The following is an 18,314-nucleotide window of genomic DNA, read 5'->3' on the forward strand; positions in this document are numbered from 1 at the left end:
CTCTTGGCCAACACATGCAAATCTAAAATCCATCCCCAAAAAACCCGTTCCGTCAGATTACTCAATTGACTTTTGAGGCTACGTTTATGTTTTAAATTAATCGATATCGATACAATCTCACTCGTTTGATGTATCGAATACGATCTATTACCATATCAGGCACGTATAAAAGTGACGAAATTGATGGAAAATTAACAATTACATAACCTTCCGTAAGCCTCTTGACTGTTTTTGTCCATATGCAAGTCTCCTTCAATTCCGCCTCATGGACCATCGGTATGTAAGACCGTTTTTTCCTGATAATTCTCATGATAAATAATATTTACGTCAAATAAGAAAGTAGATTGAATCAGACTCTTAATCCATTTGATCATCAGGCCGGATTTACCTACTTGCCGCCCATGGGCCGCCTGTATTTTGCCGCCCCATTCTCATTCGTTCTGAAACTTTAATAAAAACCATCAAGTGAATGTGCCGATGGGGGCGGGTTGCATAAGACACGTTTACTCGTGTTGGACACATTTTTTGCAAAAAAATGTGCAAAACATAAGTGTGGTTTAATAATTTTAACTTCCGCTGCCGCGCCGCGCTGACCGCACTGTATTTGGCGCAATGCGTGAAGTATTCATGCACTCTTGTAGGCGCCATGCGTTTCCCGCCGACCGCTGCTGACCGCACTGTGTTTGACGCAATGCGTGAAGTATTCATGCAGTCTTGTAGGCGCTAATATGTGTAACGCGCAGACCGCCGCGCCGAGGGCTTTCCTTTTCAATCTCAAGTCCTCGTCATCATTTCACTCTGCGCCGCGCCGTTCTAGGCCAAATTGGGTGCTTGGTTTCTCTCTTAACTCGACTTATTGAGGGTGCTGTCTCTTGTATCACTAAGAGACGACAAAATTAGAAATTACTATACTCTCAGGAAATGAGAGCTTTTGTCGCCTTTTATCGTTTGTAATTTTGTTTTTATAAATCCGATTTTTTTTATACCTAAACTTTAAAAAATTGCAAATTTTGGCCGCCCCTTAGATTTGCCGCCATGGGCCGCGGCCCATGTGGCCACCCCCTAGATCCGGCCCTGTCATCAGAGACTCTCACATATTGATGGCCGAATTGAGGAACCACTTATCTCCATTTGCAACGCTGTAGACTTCCTGTCATCTATACTATGAGCTCCGAGACCTCCTAAATTGGCGTATCTGGTAACGCTTAGTTTCAGCGTTCTATACCGGGCCGATTTTCATGATTTTTGCGGCGATCGACAGGCAATTGTCTCTAGATGATCCCGCTCTAATCAGATTTTGAAAATAGGACCCAAGTTTTTTTATATTAGAGGAGACCATGAAGCTTAGAGAGGGGAGCAAAATTTGCAATTCCCGCCAATGAAAAATGACGGGGATTTCAAATTTAGCGGAAAATTGAAGGAAGCGGGAAATGTTGAATCTTGGTCTGTTAGTAGGGTAAGTGAATCGAAGGTATGCTCCTTTACTACAGCCTATATCCAAAAGCGAAGAAACGCTCCGTTCCGTTTCGTTTAAGTTTTTGGCGTGAAGTTCGAAATAAATGACGATTTTTTTCATACGATTCCTGTTGGTCCAATCGCTCCCGGCCAGAGGGAGATTGGATAAATAAGAGTCGGGTATGAAAATCTTTTCATTTTTTTTTTGGTCGTTCTTTTGTCGACGTGGGCCTAAGAGAACGCGAATTGCCCTCTAGGGGTTGGGCCGCGTAGCGGCCAGGGGGCATAGCCCCCTAGTATTTTATACTTCTCTTGGAATGATAACGAATTTGTTGCCTTTCATGCTTTTACTAAATAGATGTCGATGGTGGGTCTGCAGAGATGCCGCATTTCAAATGCGTACCTATACTTGATTTGTTATAGATTTTGAGTTGTAGATTTTCTGTCATGCTTAATTTTTTACATGGAAACGTCATTTCTTGAAAACATCAGGGATTTTCCTCATATCCAAGCAAAGAATTATCTAGGAAGATTTCAAGTCGTGGTGTCTGTTTGGTCTCATTTTAAATAAAAAAGAATGGGAGCCGCAATTTTAAAATCCCGCAACCGAAATACGCATTTTTGCGGTCTCACCGTCTGTTTTAAGTGTGATTTTCTTGATAGATGACGTTCATTAGATTTTTGCCTTAAATTGTATTGCATTGGCAATTAATAAACCTGGTAGAACAAATAAAGCGAATACTATGTCTATTTGAGAACATTCCATTTATATAGCTTTATTAACTTTGAAGGAACCCATTTGTGCCCTGGTAAAAATTGGCGATAGGAGCTGCGTTTCAAAATACCATAGGAATTCTTATAGCCGGCTAAAGAAGGCAATAGAAAATCATATAGCTGGCTGTAAAAAGCGGAGCAAATCATATAGCCGGGCTATACGAAGCGATAAAAAAGTATGCAGCCGGGCTATAGCTCCTATCGCCAGGCTTTACACTTTATCGCCATCGGCTATAAAAGGCTATAAGAAATTGTGTAGAAATTCGTGTGCTTTGGAAATCATTAAGTTTGATACGGAACCACCATAATATTCACAAAACACACATTATATTTTCCTTTAATACATATTTTTTTTCATCAATTAAAATGAGAATAATCCATACAGGATGTGCAAACATTTCAAAATCATGAGTTGAAAAACGCTGACTCCGCAAGATTATATTGGAGCCTAACACAGAGCGGAGCGGCGTGCTGCCAGCGATAAGCGCGCACCAGCGCCTACAAACCTAACAGGGATACTTCACGCATGGCGCAATGCGTGAAGTATCCCTGTTAGGTTTGTAGGCGCTAAGGCGCTTTTCGCGCTGGCTGCCCGCTCGCCGCGCCGCAGCGTGCCACGGCGCTTGAAGCAACTATTTCACACCAGAGGTATTGCACAGTATCATACGAAATTGAAGGCGCTCCAACATATTAGGAATGGCAGGAATCTTTCAAAAGTACGGAGCTTTCCGCGCAAAATAAATCAAGATACTACGGCCCAAAAATAGAGCGGTAATCCAAAAACAGTCCTAGCATCCGTAATTAGTAACATTTAGCATACACTTTATCGCTTGGCTGTTGCTCAGTCGCCATCGGCTATAAAAGGCTATAAGAAATTGTGTAGCCGGCTATAGAAGCTATTGGAAATCTTACAGCCGGCTGTAGGTCTATGGTATTTTGGAACACAGCTTCTACTGCCAATTTTTACCAGGGTGACGTTGTGAACATATTGGTTGGGATTGTCTCTTCAAAGATCACCTTCAATTTCGCTGCATTGACAACACACCAACATGAGAGTTTAATACAAACCCACTAAAATGCGATGAACCTAATGTCACAACCAAATACTGAAACTCTTTTCCTCCCGTAATTTAAAAATATAAATTTTTGTATATACACCCATCTTCCAAATTCTTTGTAAAGACGTTAATAGACTAGGGTGCTGGATGTCTATAAATAAAATAACTAACTAACTAACTTACTAACTAACTATCCATAAAGCACACCCTTATCTCGCTACTATACCACTGAACTCTGTTCGCTGTATACTATGAGAGCCGATCTTGTCAGGTATCGTCCACTCGCGCGTTGCCTTCAACTTTGCTGTGTAGGCAACAAACCTACACGAGAGCTCGAATAGTTGTCTGTTCAAAAGGAGTTTCCGAGGTTAAAGGAGAGGAAAGGAGGATAGAGGATCTACATGGGAAGGAGGTAGGTATAATATTGGCATTTCTAGCACGGGTACAGCAATAACTCGTAAATCCAGCCGGTCTTTTTAAAAGGCAAACTATAAATGGGAAGTGAAAACCGGAAAGAAGAGGTGAAAACCGGAAGTGGAAGTTGAAAACCAGAAATGGAAAATATATACCGACAATAGGGTGCGAAAACCGGAAGTAGGAAGTGAACACCGGAAAGAAGATGCGAGAACTCCGAGGTGGAAGAGAAAACCGAAGGTAGAAAGTAAAAACTTGAAAAAGGAAGTAAAACCCGAAAAAAAGAAGCGAAAACCGGCATTATGCAGTGAAGCCGGTAATATGAATCTAAAACCGGAAATGGGAAAACCGGAGGTGAAAAGTGATAACCAGAAGTGGGTAGTGAAAATCAGAAAAAGGAAATAGAAAACCGGAAGTGGGAAGTTAGAATCGGCAGCAGGGAGTAAGAACTGGAAGCAGGAAGTGAAAACCGAAAGTCCGGGGTGAAAGCTGGAAGTAGAAAATGAAAAATGGAATTTTTTTTCATCCCGGAGTAAAGTTTTTCCAGTTGAAGTTTATGGACGGATCATGTAACAGAGTCGTCGAGATTTTCCTCGAATATTTAGTGCAACATATGGATTACATTTTGCAATAAGGAACCACTATTTCTTGCTCATTTTTGAAACAACATAAGTGCCATAGGTTTCCTTATGTAGATATGCGTTTTTAAGGAAGAGTCAGAGATAGTGGTTCGTTATTGCAAAATGTAATCCATATAATCTAGGTTGTTTACCTGTCGTCTGACGATTGAGCACGGAAGAGAATTTCATGTGCCACCGCCCGCGGCGCACTGTGGTCCAAAACTCAAGAATTGGAAGAAATAAAGCGGATAATAGCTGGAAGATTACGAAAGTTTCATCACTGACGTTTTTAGAGTCGCTAATTTCGAATTTGATGTCAAATTGCCAAAATTTTAACACCCTGGCCTATTAATTGTGGCAAGTTTATGGCACGCTGCGGCGCGGCGTGCTCAGAGTGGCAAAATTTCATGATAAACAAAATCTTGAAATTTCACGTAAGATACCTCATGAAATATGAAAGATATTGAAAAATACTGATTCCTGTTTCGTGACTTTCTTCAAGGTGTGTTTGAGGGCAGGTTGCATGCTCTAGCCTCTGAAAAATATGACATATTTCACTGCTTTATGAAGTTTCATGAAATATTTCACTGAAATTTCCAATCTTTCATTTCTCTCTTACGTTACATGCCACCCTGGGCGTGCTGCCAGCTCAAAACATTCATTGGCGCCTACAAACCTAAAGGGATACTTCAAACATTGCGCAATGCGTGAAAGTAGCCTTGTAGGTTTGCAGGCGTCAGTGCGCGTGTTTCGCGCTAGCAGCACGCCGCGGCGCTCGGCGTTCCTGACGGGCAGGTGATGAACTATTGATACCAGAGAGAGCTCCATGCGGAAAAACTCGTACATCATATTTTTTTTTTTTTTTTTAATTTTCCACTTTTAAAATTACACACTGGTCGTGTGAAGTAATCAATGAACTTTCGACTCCAGACACACACACGCACAAAGACGTGTCTTTTTAATTACATTTTTCTATAACATACATTTTTTTCATCAAAATCGGCGTCGCAAAAAAATTCCATGCAGTAGAGGGTTAAATTACGCGGGTAAATTTTGAATTTTCGCGGAGACTTTTATTGTTTTTGTTTACATCTCTACGTCACAATCAAATCAAAGATGGCCACTTCCGCTCCAACCCTAACCTAACCTCAGTGATTCTGATTTTACTTCTTTGCTCCTTCGTGCTGTGTTGTTATCAATTTTTTCAATGGAGTTCATAATCTCTATTAAGTATTACTGATCCCTGTATCGTGTTCTAGTTTGAGCGTGTTTAAAGTTTCTCTCCTCGTAACTTTATCAAATTGACGCGTCGAAACATGTCATGATCGCCCATTTACCGCGTCTCTACCGTATTTAATATCCAACGCTAGTGGAACTCTACGAGTGTGAGCATTTCTCAAGAATGGATAATTCCAGTGAAAATTTTCATTACGTTTACAGCTGCTCCCTTGAAGCCAAAATTCAAATTAAAGTCGGAACTTTGGAAGGTGTGATTCTTAAGCCAGAATATGATAAAATGCTTGCTGATCCAATGCTAAAATTCTCTGGTCTCTATCAACAATCATGCGCGGACTTGATGGTTGTATGCCAAGTATTCTCAGATGGCGATCCTCTTTCCTTACCCATATCAACACCGTATAAATCTTTTACAAATAGATGGAACTGGAATAAATGGCTTGAACTTCCTCTCATGTTCAGCGATTTACCTCGTCATGCCCAGCTTGCACTAACCATCTATGACTGCGGAGGGTCTGCTTCTATCATGCCAGTCGGAGGCACCACTATTTCTCTTTTTGGTAAGCATGGTGTCTTTAGACAAGGTATGTTGGACCTGAGAGTTTGGCCAAAACAAGTAGCTGATGGAAACTATCCAAGCAAAACTCCCGGGAAACCACAGGATGATGATAAAGAACATAAGCAAACACTAGCTAAATTAGCTAAGAAACATCATAATGGTCACATGTTAGAGGTTGATTGGCTGGACCGACTGACTTTCCGGGAGATAGAAATAATAAATGAAAAGGAGAAAAAGTGCTCTAATTACATGTACCTTATGGTAGAATTTCCAACAGTGGTGTATGATAACATTGTACATTCGGTGGTTTACTACGAGCAAGATGGTGATGAGCTGTATCAGTTTCGTGTGCAAGCAGATCTAGTCACAGTACCTGACCCCGAAGTTCTGCAGGAGAATCTTGTTGAAAATAAACACCATAAGCTGGCAAGAAGCGTGCGTAGTGGAATTTCTGATAAAGATGCCAAACCTAATGCAACAGTTAGAGACTTGCTACACACAATCATTGGATACCCTCCAACAAAGCAGCTGACTACCGAGGAAGAAGATCTTATCTGGAAATTTCGTTTTTATCTATGCAACCACAAAAAAGCTCTCTCCAAATTTTTAGAATGTGTCAATTGGAGATCAAACACCGAGGCCCGGCAAGCATTAGATTTGTTGCAGCAGTGGGCTCCTATGGACATCGAGGATGCCCTACAACTTCTGAGCCCAGCATTTACACATCCAGCTGTCCGCCGCTATGCTGTCACTCGTTTACAACATGCGTCAGATGATGATCTTTTCCTGTACCTTCTTCAGCTTGTCCAAGCTTTGAAGTATGAAAGTTTTGATGACATAAATGAAGCATATAAAAAAATTAAGGCTAGAGATACTGCATCTGATACATCTCTAAGTGGGGCTCATGACGAATCAGTGATGAAAGACAGCACAATACCTGCTGTTAAAAGTTTTAAGATTTATCAAGAAACTGATTGTCCCAACATGGAAATGGATTTGAGTATGTTCCTTATCCATCGAGCTTGCCGAAATTTTACGCTAGCCAATTACTTCTACTGGTACTTAACTATTGAGTGTGAGGATCAAGATACTACTGTAAAGCAAGATTTGCGAACTAGAGAAATGTATATGACTGTCATGACAATTTTTATGCAAACTTTAAAGCAAGGAAGTCTTGAGTGGCAAAAGCGGCAATTGTATTTAACAAGGCAGCAAGTTTTTATTGATAATTTAGTGGAACTTGTTAAAAAAGTAGCCAGAGAAAGTGGAAATCGGAAGAAAAAAATGGATAGATTACAGGCTCTTCTATCTAATCAAGAACCGTTTCGAATGAATTTTCTCAATTTTGAACCTCTGCCTTTACCTTTAGACCCAAATGTCCTCATCAAAGGTATCATTCCTCAAAAAGCAATTCTTTTTAAATCAGCTCTAATGCCTTCGCGTCTTTCATTCTTGACTGTAGATGATAATGAATATGTGGCAATTTTTAAACACGGAGATGATCTACGTCAAGATCAATTAATTCTTCAAATCATTACTCTAATGGATAAACTTCTCAGAAGTGAAAATTTAGATCTGAAGTTAACACCTTACCGTGTTTTGGCCACAAGTACTAAGCATGGTTTTGTTCAATTCATTGAATCTGTGCCTGTTGCTGAAGTTCTTGCGACAGAAGGCACCATTCAAAACTTTCTCAGGAAACGGCACCCCAGTGAAAGTGGCCCTTTCGGCATTTCTGCCGACGTAATGGATACTTATGTCAGAAGCTGTGCTGGTTACTGCGTTATTACCTACCTGTTGGGTGTAGGAGATCGTCACTTTGATAATTTGATGTTAACAAACAATGGAAAGTTGTTTCATATTGATTTTGGTTACATTCTTGGCCGTGATCCAAAACCTCTTCCTCCTCCCATGAAACTCAGCAAAGAAATGGTAGAAGCTATGGGTGGTATTAATTCAGAACTTTACCACGAGTTTCGTAAACAGTGCTACACGGCCTTCCTTCATCTAAGAAGACATTCCAATTTAATTTTGAACTTATTCTCACTCATGGTGGATGCTAGTGTTCCAGACATTGCTCTGGAGCCAGACAAAGCCGTCAAGAAGGTACAAGATAAATTTAGACTTGACCTTGGAGACGAAGAAGCCATTCATCACTTGCAGAATTTACTTGATCTCTCAGTCACAGCTGTTATGGCTGCTTTAGTGGAGCAGTTTCATAAATTTGCTCAGTATTGGAGAAAATAAGTGTGCAAAATGTGATTTTTGGGTCATCTGTGCTTTTCTGCTGCCACAAAAACAATACAAATCATTAATTTTCCTCAACTTCCTACAGTTCCTACAAATTGGCATGTACCTACTTCTACTTATCAAGAGACCCTGAATGTGATAAGATAAAGTGGCCCTTGTTGTTTTAGACTTTTCATTATCATCAGTCACGTGAAACATGTAAGATAATAGTAATTGACCTCTATTTTTTATGACGTAGCTCATTTGCGGTCATTATTTTGATTAAATTGAACTCAGACTTTTAAATAAATTATAGTGCCTACTCAGTGTGTTTTTCCAAGAACATTAAGAAGTTAATTTCAAATCATTTTAGTTGATTTTCTTTCCAATGGATTTCTCCACTGAAGGTAAGCCATAGTTTTTTTTACCTCTCCCTAGGCGCACATTTTTATTGACCCTTCCACTTAAATGTTTTCCATTAACATTTTTTCTATTAAAGGGAAATTTTCTCCAGAATTCAATTTTTGAACACACCATGCCTGCGTCTTTCTCTCATTTTCAAATTTAAGTACACATTATTTTTCCCCAGTTCTCCCATGGAAACAAGAAAAAAATTTTAAAAGGAAATTAAATGATGCATTATAGCCTTCTATTAAGGGGCTTTCCCTCCTTCGCGCGCCTTGTGCATGTTTTAAGTGACCCTGCATCCTCGGAAATTGATAGATGAACGGATCATGCATTCATAGCAGGAATGCAGAAATTTCCGAGCCTTTCTATTTAAAAAATTCATTCCTCCCCAACATTTTAAAAAAATCCTCAAATGAACTTCCCCTCATGTGGGACCTCCAATTCGATTGGAAATGCTTTTGATTCAAAAATGTAATTTGTATTTGAGGGTACTATTCTAGTAGCTGCAGGATGAGTATCTCTCTTTTTGGCTTTGTAATTGAACTATTTCAAGTACGCAAACTTGAGTTCTATGGAAGTGACAGTTGTCTACAGGAGTCGATTGCGATTGCATTGGGGTTCCTTGCTTTATCCGGACAATTGATTTTGAAAACTAAGGAAATTATGAGTTTTTTCTGCTGAAAAGAGAATGATACATCAAATTAGTCCAGATTTACATGGAAATTCATCAAAATGTTCACTTGCTATTTTGTCTGTGGATAAAAATCAGATATCAAATCTGATTATCTCTCAGTTTCAGCCTGACTTGATCTTCACGATACTGCTCATCACAATAATTTTCTCTTTGATTTCAGATCATCAGCATTGTCGCTTCAATCCCCTGAAGGGAGAATGGGTTCTTGTATCTCCACACCGGACAAAAAGACCTTGGAGTGGTCAAGTTGAACCGTCTACCGATGAAGAGGTGCCTGAATTTGATCCAAGGAATCCACTTTGTCCAGGGGTCACTCGTGCCAGCGGTGAGGTCAGTCAACTTCCAAATGATAGATGTAAATAAGCATCTGCTTTGGAAAGGTCTGAATTTTTATCACCAAATTTAAATTAGGATGATTTTGGTGAGCTCATGAAACTCTTTTAAGAATTGTGAATAAGGAGTAGAATTCTAGGTGTTGTGAATAAATTTCCTACCTAAAGCTTTTTTCGGCTTACGTGCCATCATCAGAACATTATGAAAAATCTTGTACACAAACATACGTACTCACATTTCAAAATTTTTCATCACAAATATTTGATGGTGTCAAACTTAAAAACATAAGAAATGATAAGAAAGCATTGTACCTGTGATACTTGTAAATAGTTCTCTGATGAAGGCGTAAGCCGAAAATTGCTTTAGTAAATTCGAGAAATTTATCCACAACACCCCGGTTTCTACTCCTTACTTGCAATAGAAGTAAAATGGTGTTGTTCAATTGGAACTCTATAAATCTCATTCGAAGGTTAAAGCACTTGCAAGCAACTATCATTTCTCGATGTAGTATTGTTGAGAATTTGATCGTATCAGTGAAGATTAGCTGATTGAGGTAGAACAAATTCCAACAAAATAACAATTCAAGGGGAAATCAGTGTGAATGAGTGTTTCTCAATTTTAACTGAATTCAACCCCATTATATTAAACCTCTATGACAAACTTGGTCCAATTGATCAACGTTTTATTTCTGCTGTGGTTTGCATTTATGGAGAAAGAAATGGAATCTTTGTTATGGTTTTTTAATACCCTTGCTATGCGAAAGCACCGTACACATACTTTGTGAATTTGGAACTTGGACACACTCTCATGAAACCTGATTTCATATGGTCATAGGTACATACATGAAATAACTAACTCCTTGAAGTTGAACTTCAAGATGATGAAATAAAATCAGTGAGCTGCCTGTATCTTTTTACTCTGCATTGGCAGGAGTTATATCTTATCACATTAATGATGAACACATAATTCTTTAAATGAAAAATAAAATTTAAAAAAAAAAAAAAAAAAATTCAGTACATTTCTTGAACACTGAATCACAGGTAAACTCTGATTCAAAGCCTCCTTTTCCTTAATACCATCAATTTTTTTTTTTTCGTGCAGGTGACTCCCAAGTATACATCGACGTATGTTTTCAATAACGATTTTCCAGCTTTATTAAATGATGTCCCTGGACCCCCAAAATCGGATGATCCTCTCTTCCAAATCTCTGAGGCAAGGGGGACTTGTCGAGTCATGTGTTTTCATCCCAAGTCGAATGTCACGATTCCAGTGATGACAATCAGTGAAATTTGCACTGTCATCGACAAGTAAGTTAATCTCTGATTCTGTAATGTATCTCAATTTCATTCTAAAATATCTTTTCAGATGAAAGTTGACCTCTGTCAAACTTGGTTCCAATTTTATCATGAGAAAAATTTGTTCAACTTGACAGCAATTTTAAAAAATTTCATCTATAGTTCAGTGTTTGATTCAGATTCAGTGAATTTTGAAGGGTCTATGATCCTTTGGAAAAGTTCAAATGCATACTGACATTTTTTAAATTTTATTTTGAAGTTTTAAAGAATCCTTGGCTCCGTCTGAAAAATTTCGGATATGTACTTGAATATCCTTAAATATTGCACCATCCAATGATCCAGTGATTTAATAACCAGTTTTTCCTCTTTTCTCTTTCCCTCTATGATGGAGACTTTTGAATTTTCAACTAGCTTTGTCTCTATTTTGTACTTTTATCTTTGAATGTAAGGAGCAAAGACATAGAATGGGAAAATTCAGTTGTAAAGGGCTTTTTTTACCTCTAACATTTTTTTTTTTTTTTTTTTTTTTTCAAGCTCTTGAATGTGTTAAAATTATTGTTTTGTCTTTGTTGGTTATAAAGTATGAAGACAATAGACCATTGTTAGCACCCCAGAAAAATGGTCTTTCTACTTTAATTTAAAATTCGAAGTTTGCCCAGATTTTTTACCTTATTGATGGGATTGCGTACCAGTTCAACCACATCTGGACACTGGGGGACGGATCCAAAACTCAAGTCCAAAAACTCATGGGCCCTAGCGTCTCGTGTGATCAACGAAAGCCAAGGCTTATGATTTTTTGGACTTACGCCCGTCTAACAGAAACCGATTCAATTACCTCCAGTTCATTACAACCTCAATGTTGATCCCTAAAATCATTAAACAAATACCTACATTTACTAAACTATTGATATTTTGATTTGAGGAATATAAGGATTTTAATGGGATCTAGCAAATCTATAAGAAAGAAGCAATTTACATTCTTCCCACGGTCTGTGACAGCCTTAGACTTCACATGTATTACGCTATACTCATTTCTTGTGAAGATTCTCGATTCCAAATAACACCACCTACCAACAAAAATCAATCTCAAACAAGGCATCTTTTAAAAAAATGTCAGTGACGGTAGATCCTCTGTATGGAATGGCACCCTATAATGAGTCAACATTGGACGCTCTAAATAATTTCTCCCTTGCAGAAATATTCGTCAATTTTGCTTTTTCAGAAGATCTCCCTCTCGCATATTTTGTGCTGAAAGTCTCCAAAGCCTATTATTTTAATCTTGATTTTGATAATGTATTTTCATTTTATTTTCAGATGGATTGAAGAGTTATTGATTTTAGGTAAGGAGTTTCTATGGATTCAAATTTTCGAAAATAAAGGTGCTATCATGGGTTGTTCCAACCCTCACCCTCATTGTCAAATCTGGGCTTCATCGTTCTTTCCCAATGAGCCTGCTTGCAAAGATCATCACCAAAGAGAATATTACAAGAGACATGGAAGGCCAATGCTCCTGGATTATGTTGAGAAGGAACTTCAAAAAAAGGTGTCGTAATATTTTTTCTTGATTTTTTTGTGTGGAAAATGGATCTATTTTTTTATCATACTCCTTTCAAATAAAAATAAATGGGGGGGGGGGGGGGATAGCTCCTAATTTAAGTTAAGCATGCCTCTAATCTTAATTAAATCCAGAGAGGGTTTGAATCGTTTATTAAAAAGGCATGAACTCACTTGAAATCCCCTCTGTAGGAACAGGAGTAAGAATATTTTTACATCACAAACTGCAAAATAAGTGTAAGGTCTGTTTCTTTCCTTTCGGTAAGTATTGCCCTGAGACAAATTCCATACTTCCCTCTTTATCAACCCTTTCCTCGCACATTTCTGACCATTGTTTCATTAAGTGAGACTTGAGTCCCGATATATTTGTTAAAATGAAACCTGGGACTCCTAGGTCTTAGGGAGAGATCTGCAATAATCTTAGTTAAAGAGTACACTGTTCTAGTTTTTCTGCATTTTTATTCTTCAAAACTTCTTTTACTTATTTATTTATTTATACATTTCACACACGTATGTCATCTTTCCAAGATAAATATCGTTATGACTTTGAAACTTTTTGTTAGACTGTGATTGCACTGATTGTAAATTTCTTAATTTCTTGTGATCGGGCTTACATATTGTAACACTCGGCTTCAAAAATTTTAAGGAGAACACCATGATTTTCCTTTCAATGAGGATTCTTTTAGACCCTCCTAATCATTTTAAAAGGGGTCAAGGGATATTGAACCTCCTGTCCTAAGATCCACTAATCCAGCCTTCGCTTGCATCCCAGTGTTGTGCATTTCTATGTTATGATAAGCAAAAAAACAAAAAATTATAAAAAGTAATAGTTATATTATTATAGTTTACGGCCGCAAAACAGCTACAGGCCACTAGGAACATCCAATTAGAGAACAGCACATGAAGTGGAGTCTCCATCATACTACCATTTTGCTAAATTTTAAATGATTGGAAAAGAAAAAAATAAAGACATTAACTTCCATTTTTTTTCAGGAGCGGATTGTTGTCAAAAATGATGACTGGGTTGTTGTAGTGCCTTTTTGGGCCGTCTGGCCTTATGAAACTTTGCTTCTTCCACGGATGCACATTCAACGCCTGTCCGATCTGTCTTCCTCTCAAAGGAAAAGTCTAGCGGAAATAATGAAAGCCATCACAATCAAATATGACAATTTATTTAAATGTAGTTTTCCTTACTCAATGGGATTTCATGGTAAGCATTTATTATCAAATTTCATGTGAAAGTCATGAATCTTTTTCAGAAAGTAAAGTCTCCTATCATTTTTCTTGTGAGGCGTGAGAATGCTAGAAAAAAAGCCAGGTCATACCCTTTTCTCAAAATTGGGGTAAACTCTTGCTCCTAATAAGTTTTTTCCATTCATTATGAGTATTTTTGTTTCAGTACATTTTGTTTGAGTAATTTTGCCCTCACATATTTTGAGGCAGCCCTCACTCATTTTAACGTAGCCTACACATATTTTAGGGCTGCCTTCATATTGCTGTCCACTAAAAACATGTTTTCCTTCACATTTTTCGAGTCAGTCTTAACATTTTTGTCCACACAAGACTGCACTTCACTATTTTCTTTGCATAAAACACAGTTCACACTTTCTTTCGCGGGGAGTAATGCGCTTAGCAGTTTCTCTCTGACAGAATAAGGCACTCGATAGTTTCATTCACAAAAAGTAATGCTGCCTTTATATTTTAAAAACCCTTTCTTCCCTCTTGCAGCCTTAATATTCCATAAACCCTTTTCAACGGCCTTCACATTTTTATCGCAACCGGATAGGTCATTTGGTCGTGAAGGGTTCTTCTGAAAGTCTCACCAAACATTTAAAAAAACTTGAACTTCTAGGTCACCTCTTTTGCATAATGCATAGTCAGGGGTTTCTTTAAATTGGAATTCTCTTTCTTTTTATTTTCTAAGATTGTTTTTCATTTCCCGTTAATGTTTCTCCTTTAAATTTAAACAGATAGGGAAGAAAAGTGCCCAAGATTTTGGTCCTCAACCTGTCTCTGGTAAAAAAAAAAGAATTAAATCGAGAGTATTTATTATTTAATCTTTAGCGATTTATAAAATTTTACTCCTCTAATGGCAGTTTGAGAATGGTTGTTAAAAGAATGAGCCTTTTCTTCATACTGGGATTTTCCTCTTTTCGTTTTCTAGGTGCTCCAACTGGTATCAAATTACAAGAAGACTGCTCTCACTGGCTATTGCATGGAATTTATTACCCTCCCTTGTTACGCTCAGCAACAATTAAGAAATTCATGGTTGGGTAAGTCTAATTTTAAAAAGTAGGACAATGAATCGTCATTGCCCTCATAAAAGAAGGTATACATTCCAACATGACAAATTTCACCTTGTAAATTGAATTTTTTACCAGAAGAATCTGCGACATTTCTAACCAGAAATTCCTCCGATTTTTTCCTCTGATCTCGTGCAAAACTCAAAAATCTTGAACAAAAATTGCACAGGTATTCTCTTGGAAAAATTGAATTATTCTAGCCAATTTTGTGCCCTCGGAATGGAGCTTTATTTCTTCATCCGGGAAGCGACGAAACATCATGTGATCTGAATTCTTTGTTATTTTTCTAACGTATTTCCCTCATCATAATTTCATAACTAAAAGTTACATTATAAATATGTTACATTTTACGTTTATGCCTCTTTGTTGACTAAACTCCCGAATATGAGTCAACAACATGCGCAGGGGCAATGTCGTAGTGTAAAAACCAGGAGTTCTGAGCCCAAAAGGCAGGCTTCAATTTGCGAACATTTTCAAGTAATTTGTGTAACGCATCGTTATAGTAATAATTGCTCTCTCAAAACTTAATGTTGTATCTTTGCTCTGAAGTGACCACAAAGTATAAATCGCAAAGCAATTGGCTTATTTGTCCTCAATCTGTCACCAAATGATTATTAATTGAAATAATCCGTTTCTTTGAACAAACTGCTCTTCAATATTTCATCAGCTTTCAGGAATACCCAAGAAAATCAAATTCGGATGCATGGTTGGCTAGTTATGAACAAAATCCCATTTCTAATCTAAGAGACCTCCTAAAAGGAGTCAAACAATACAGTTATCTATGGAAATGAATACCTACACACTCAAGGACCCAAGGCTAGCTTTCCAAATAAACTCGTTTTAAGGAGTTTCATTGCAATGATAAAAATAAGCGTCAGCTGAAAAGAGAGGTACCGATAATGGCTGTCTTTTGGCCCATCCTAGCTGAATTTCCTCCACTCTACATTTTTTGCTCATTATGGGTCTATCTTTTACTATACGCATCATGATTTGATCATTTTCGATCTCTTTTCAGGTCTAAAACTGGCATAAACATGAGTCTGAATGCCGATTTTGGCACACAAAAAACGCGCATCTTTCGGCATCTGACTGCAAGCCCTCAAAACCCACATTTCTCGCCAAAATCGGCGGCCTTCAGATGCATGTTAGGCAAATAATAGACCTGTAAAGAGATCGAAACGGCCCAGTCCTGATGCATTCAGTAAAATATGGACCTTCAATGAGAAAATCGCTGGATTGAGGTAATTCAGAGTGGGCCCAAAAACGGCCGCAAAAACGCATCAATTCCCCTCCTGTGATATATATTCAGTTTGCTTTCATAAGATGGAAAATACTTGAAGACCTCTCTCTTTACAAACTTAAAAATTCAATGTTTGATGTTTAAAAACTTTTTTTAATTTGTCTTTTTCAGTTATGAGCTGCTGGCACAAGCTCAACGTGATTTAACACCGGAAAAAGCTGCAGATCAACTGCGGAACCTTCCAGACAAGCACTACAAATCTTCATGACTTTAAATTAGATCTTATTAGGATATTTATCGCACAGCTACCGGAGTAGTTTCATAATCAACAAGAGTAAAGCATTGGATTCAATGACTTTTTAGATTTATGGCGAAGTCGTCAATTTGTTTTCTTTTTCATTAGCGAGAGTATCACTTTATTTTTCCTGATATTCATCCACAAGCAATATTCCAATCCTATTGCTTGAAAGAAAATTTACCTCTCTGTTGGTGTCTTATTTCTCTGCTTTGTTTTCGTTTTTCAAAGAACACCATATTTTTTTGTGATAAAAAGTGACTTTAAGTAGGATAATTCCAATCAAACAGGCGATCAACTTAGACTAAGTATTTTGAAATTTTGCTGAAAATTATAACTGCCTCTTTTTCTGAGTAGGGATGAAAAAAAGAATGCGTCTTATATTTGTGTCTTATAATTTGTTCCTTTTTTATATTCAATCCTCATAGGTTTTTTACCAGTTTGTTGTGATATGATCATGGATTCATTTTTTGTCATTACTTAAAGAAGATAATAAAAGTTTGTTTGTTTTCATTTTTCTTAAAACTAACAATTTCTCCCACTCATTGATTTTTTGTTGTTTTGGCTTACTTGCATGTGTTGATGGCTATGCCCTGAAAGTAGGTAGATATACATATCGACGGTGTAAGTCGGCAATCACATAACTCGGTTTGCGACGTCGCAGACTTCTTGTCATACTTTATTTTTTAAATGGAAAACTACTCAACGGCAATTCTTTAAAACTGTCATGATTTTTCTTCTCAATTCGAAGAAAATTCTGCAAAAACTTCAAGAAATAATGTCAATTTGTTCTCTTTTAAACAAATGACGTACAGGCGGAGATTTTCAGACACCGCAAACGAGTTATGTGATTGCCGACTTTCACCGTCGATATATCGATCGAACCAAGTTTAAAACAGAAAGGAACTTCCTAAGTTACATCAAGATCGAACTGAGATGAAGAAATATGAGATTTTATCCCTCTACAAGGCTTGATAACTAGAGATATAGTTTAATGCTTTTTTTTTCATATTCAAAACATTTTTACCAATTTGAAATTTTGACAAGAGAAAATTTGCTGCTAGTTAAGCATAAAACTACTCCTACTGTTTCCTACGCTCCCACATTATTTTTCTCAATCATGTGACCCGGTTTCAGGGCTCTCGACCGTCTGGAGAGTCAGGGAATTTAATGAGCAGTGTTTAACAGTAGTCAGAGCAATTGAAGTGAAACAATCTAAGAGGAAATTTTGTTGGAAGGCCAGAGAATCCCACTGTTTTGGAACCAGGGAAAATATAGTCAGGAAATCTTATCATGAAGAAAGAATGGATTTTCTGTCGGTTCCTGTCTGTTTAATTCAGTTCGGCCACTATCATTGCAAATTGTGGGCAGACCTTTTTTCTGGAAAATATTTGAGAATTTGATACAAAAGAGGGCATCTTTCAATTTCAAAATTCGAATCGTGGTACAAGTAGGAAGTAGGTATCAAAACAAACTTGTTAACCCTCCATGGCATACTTAGTGTCACTTAGTTATTCGTAATATAGCGCATTTTTTTATTTTTTAAAAATTCCTCTGTGACATGGTTTTGTGAATTTTCATCAGTGTTTTTTTTTTTTTGTGAAGAACTGTTTACCTAAAATTTGGAATTTCAGGAAAATAATTTGGAACTCAGTGTTTTTATGAAAGCCACAACATAGATTTGAGTCCCCAGAATAAAACCTAAAATCCAAGATTCAAAATTAATTCATGCCATATAGGGTTAAGAATACTGTAGCCACACAGCCTCTCCTACTAAGGTTCTCACCTTTATTTAATTAACAAGAGGTAGAATGCTCAATTGACCCTCTCGGTACATAAATTACATT

General features: G+C 37.5%; 2 protein-coding genes across 2 annotated transcripts; both read left to right on the plus strand.

Annotated features, from left to right (window-relative positions):
• The first annotated feature begins 5,539 nt into the window (after positions 1-5,539).
• Galt (Galactose-1-phosphate uridylyltransferase) lies at positions 5,540-16,980 on the plus strand. The gene is made up of 8 exons (XM_072306275.1): positions 5,540-5,706; positions 8,452-8,752; positions 9,608-9,777; positions 10,882-11,087; positions 12,390-12,618; positions 13,623-13,839; positions 14,794-14,902; positions 16,344-16,980. The coding sequence occupies exons 2-8, from the start codon at positions 8,734-8,736 to the stop codon at positions 16,438-16,440; spliced, it is 1,047 nt and encodes a 348-aa protein (XP_072162376.1). The 5' UTR covers positions 5,540-5,706; positions 8,452-8,733; the 3' UTR covers positions 16,441-16,980.
• Pi3K59F (phosphatidylinositol 3-kinase 59F) lies at positions 5,705-8,363 on the plus strand. The gene has a single exon (XM_019061478.2). It carries the CDS (start codon positions 5,724-5,726, stop codon positions 8,361-8,363), a length of 2,640 nt encoding a protein of 879 aa, XP_018917023.1. The 5' UTR covers positions 5,705-5,723.
• Positions 16,981-18,314: the final 1,334 nt, after the last annotated feature.

The sequence above is a fragment of the Bemisia tabaci genome, chromosome 1 (genome assembly GCF_918797505.1).
Source record: "Bemisia tabaci chromosome 1, PGI_BMITA_v3".
Taxonomy (NCBI): Eukaryota; Metazoa; Arthropoda; class Insecta; order Hemiptera; family Aleyrodidae; genus Bemisia; species Bemisia tabaci.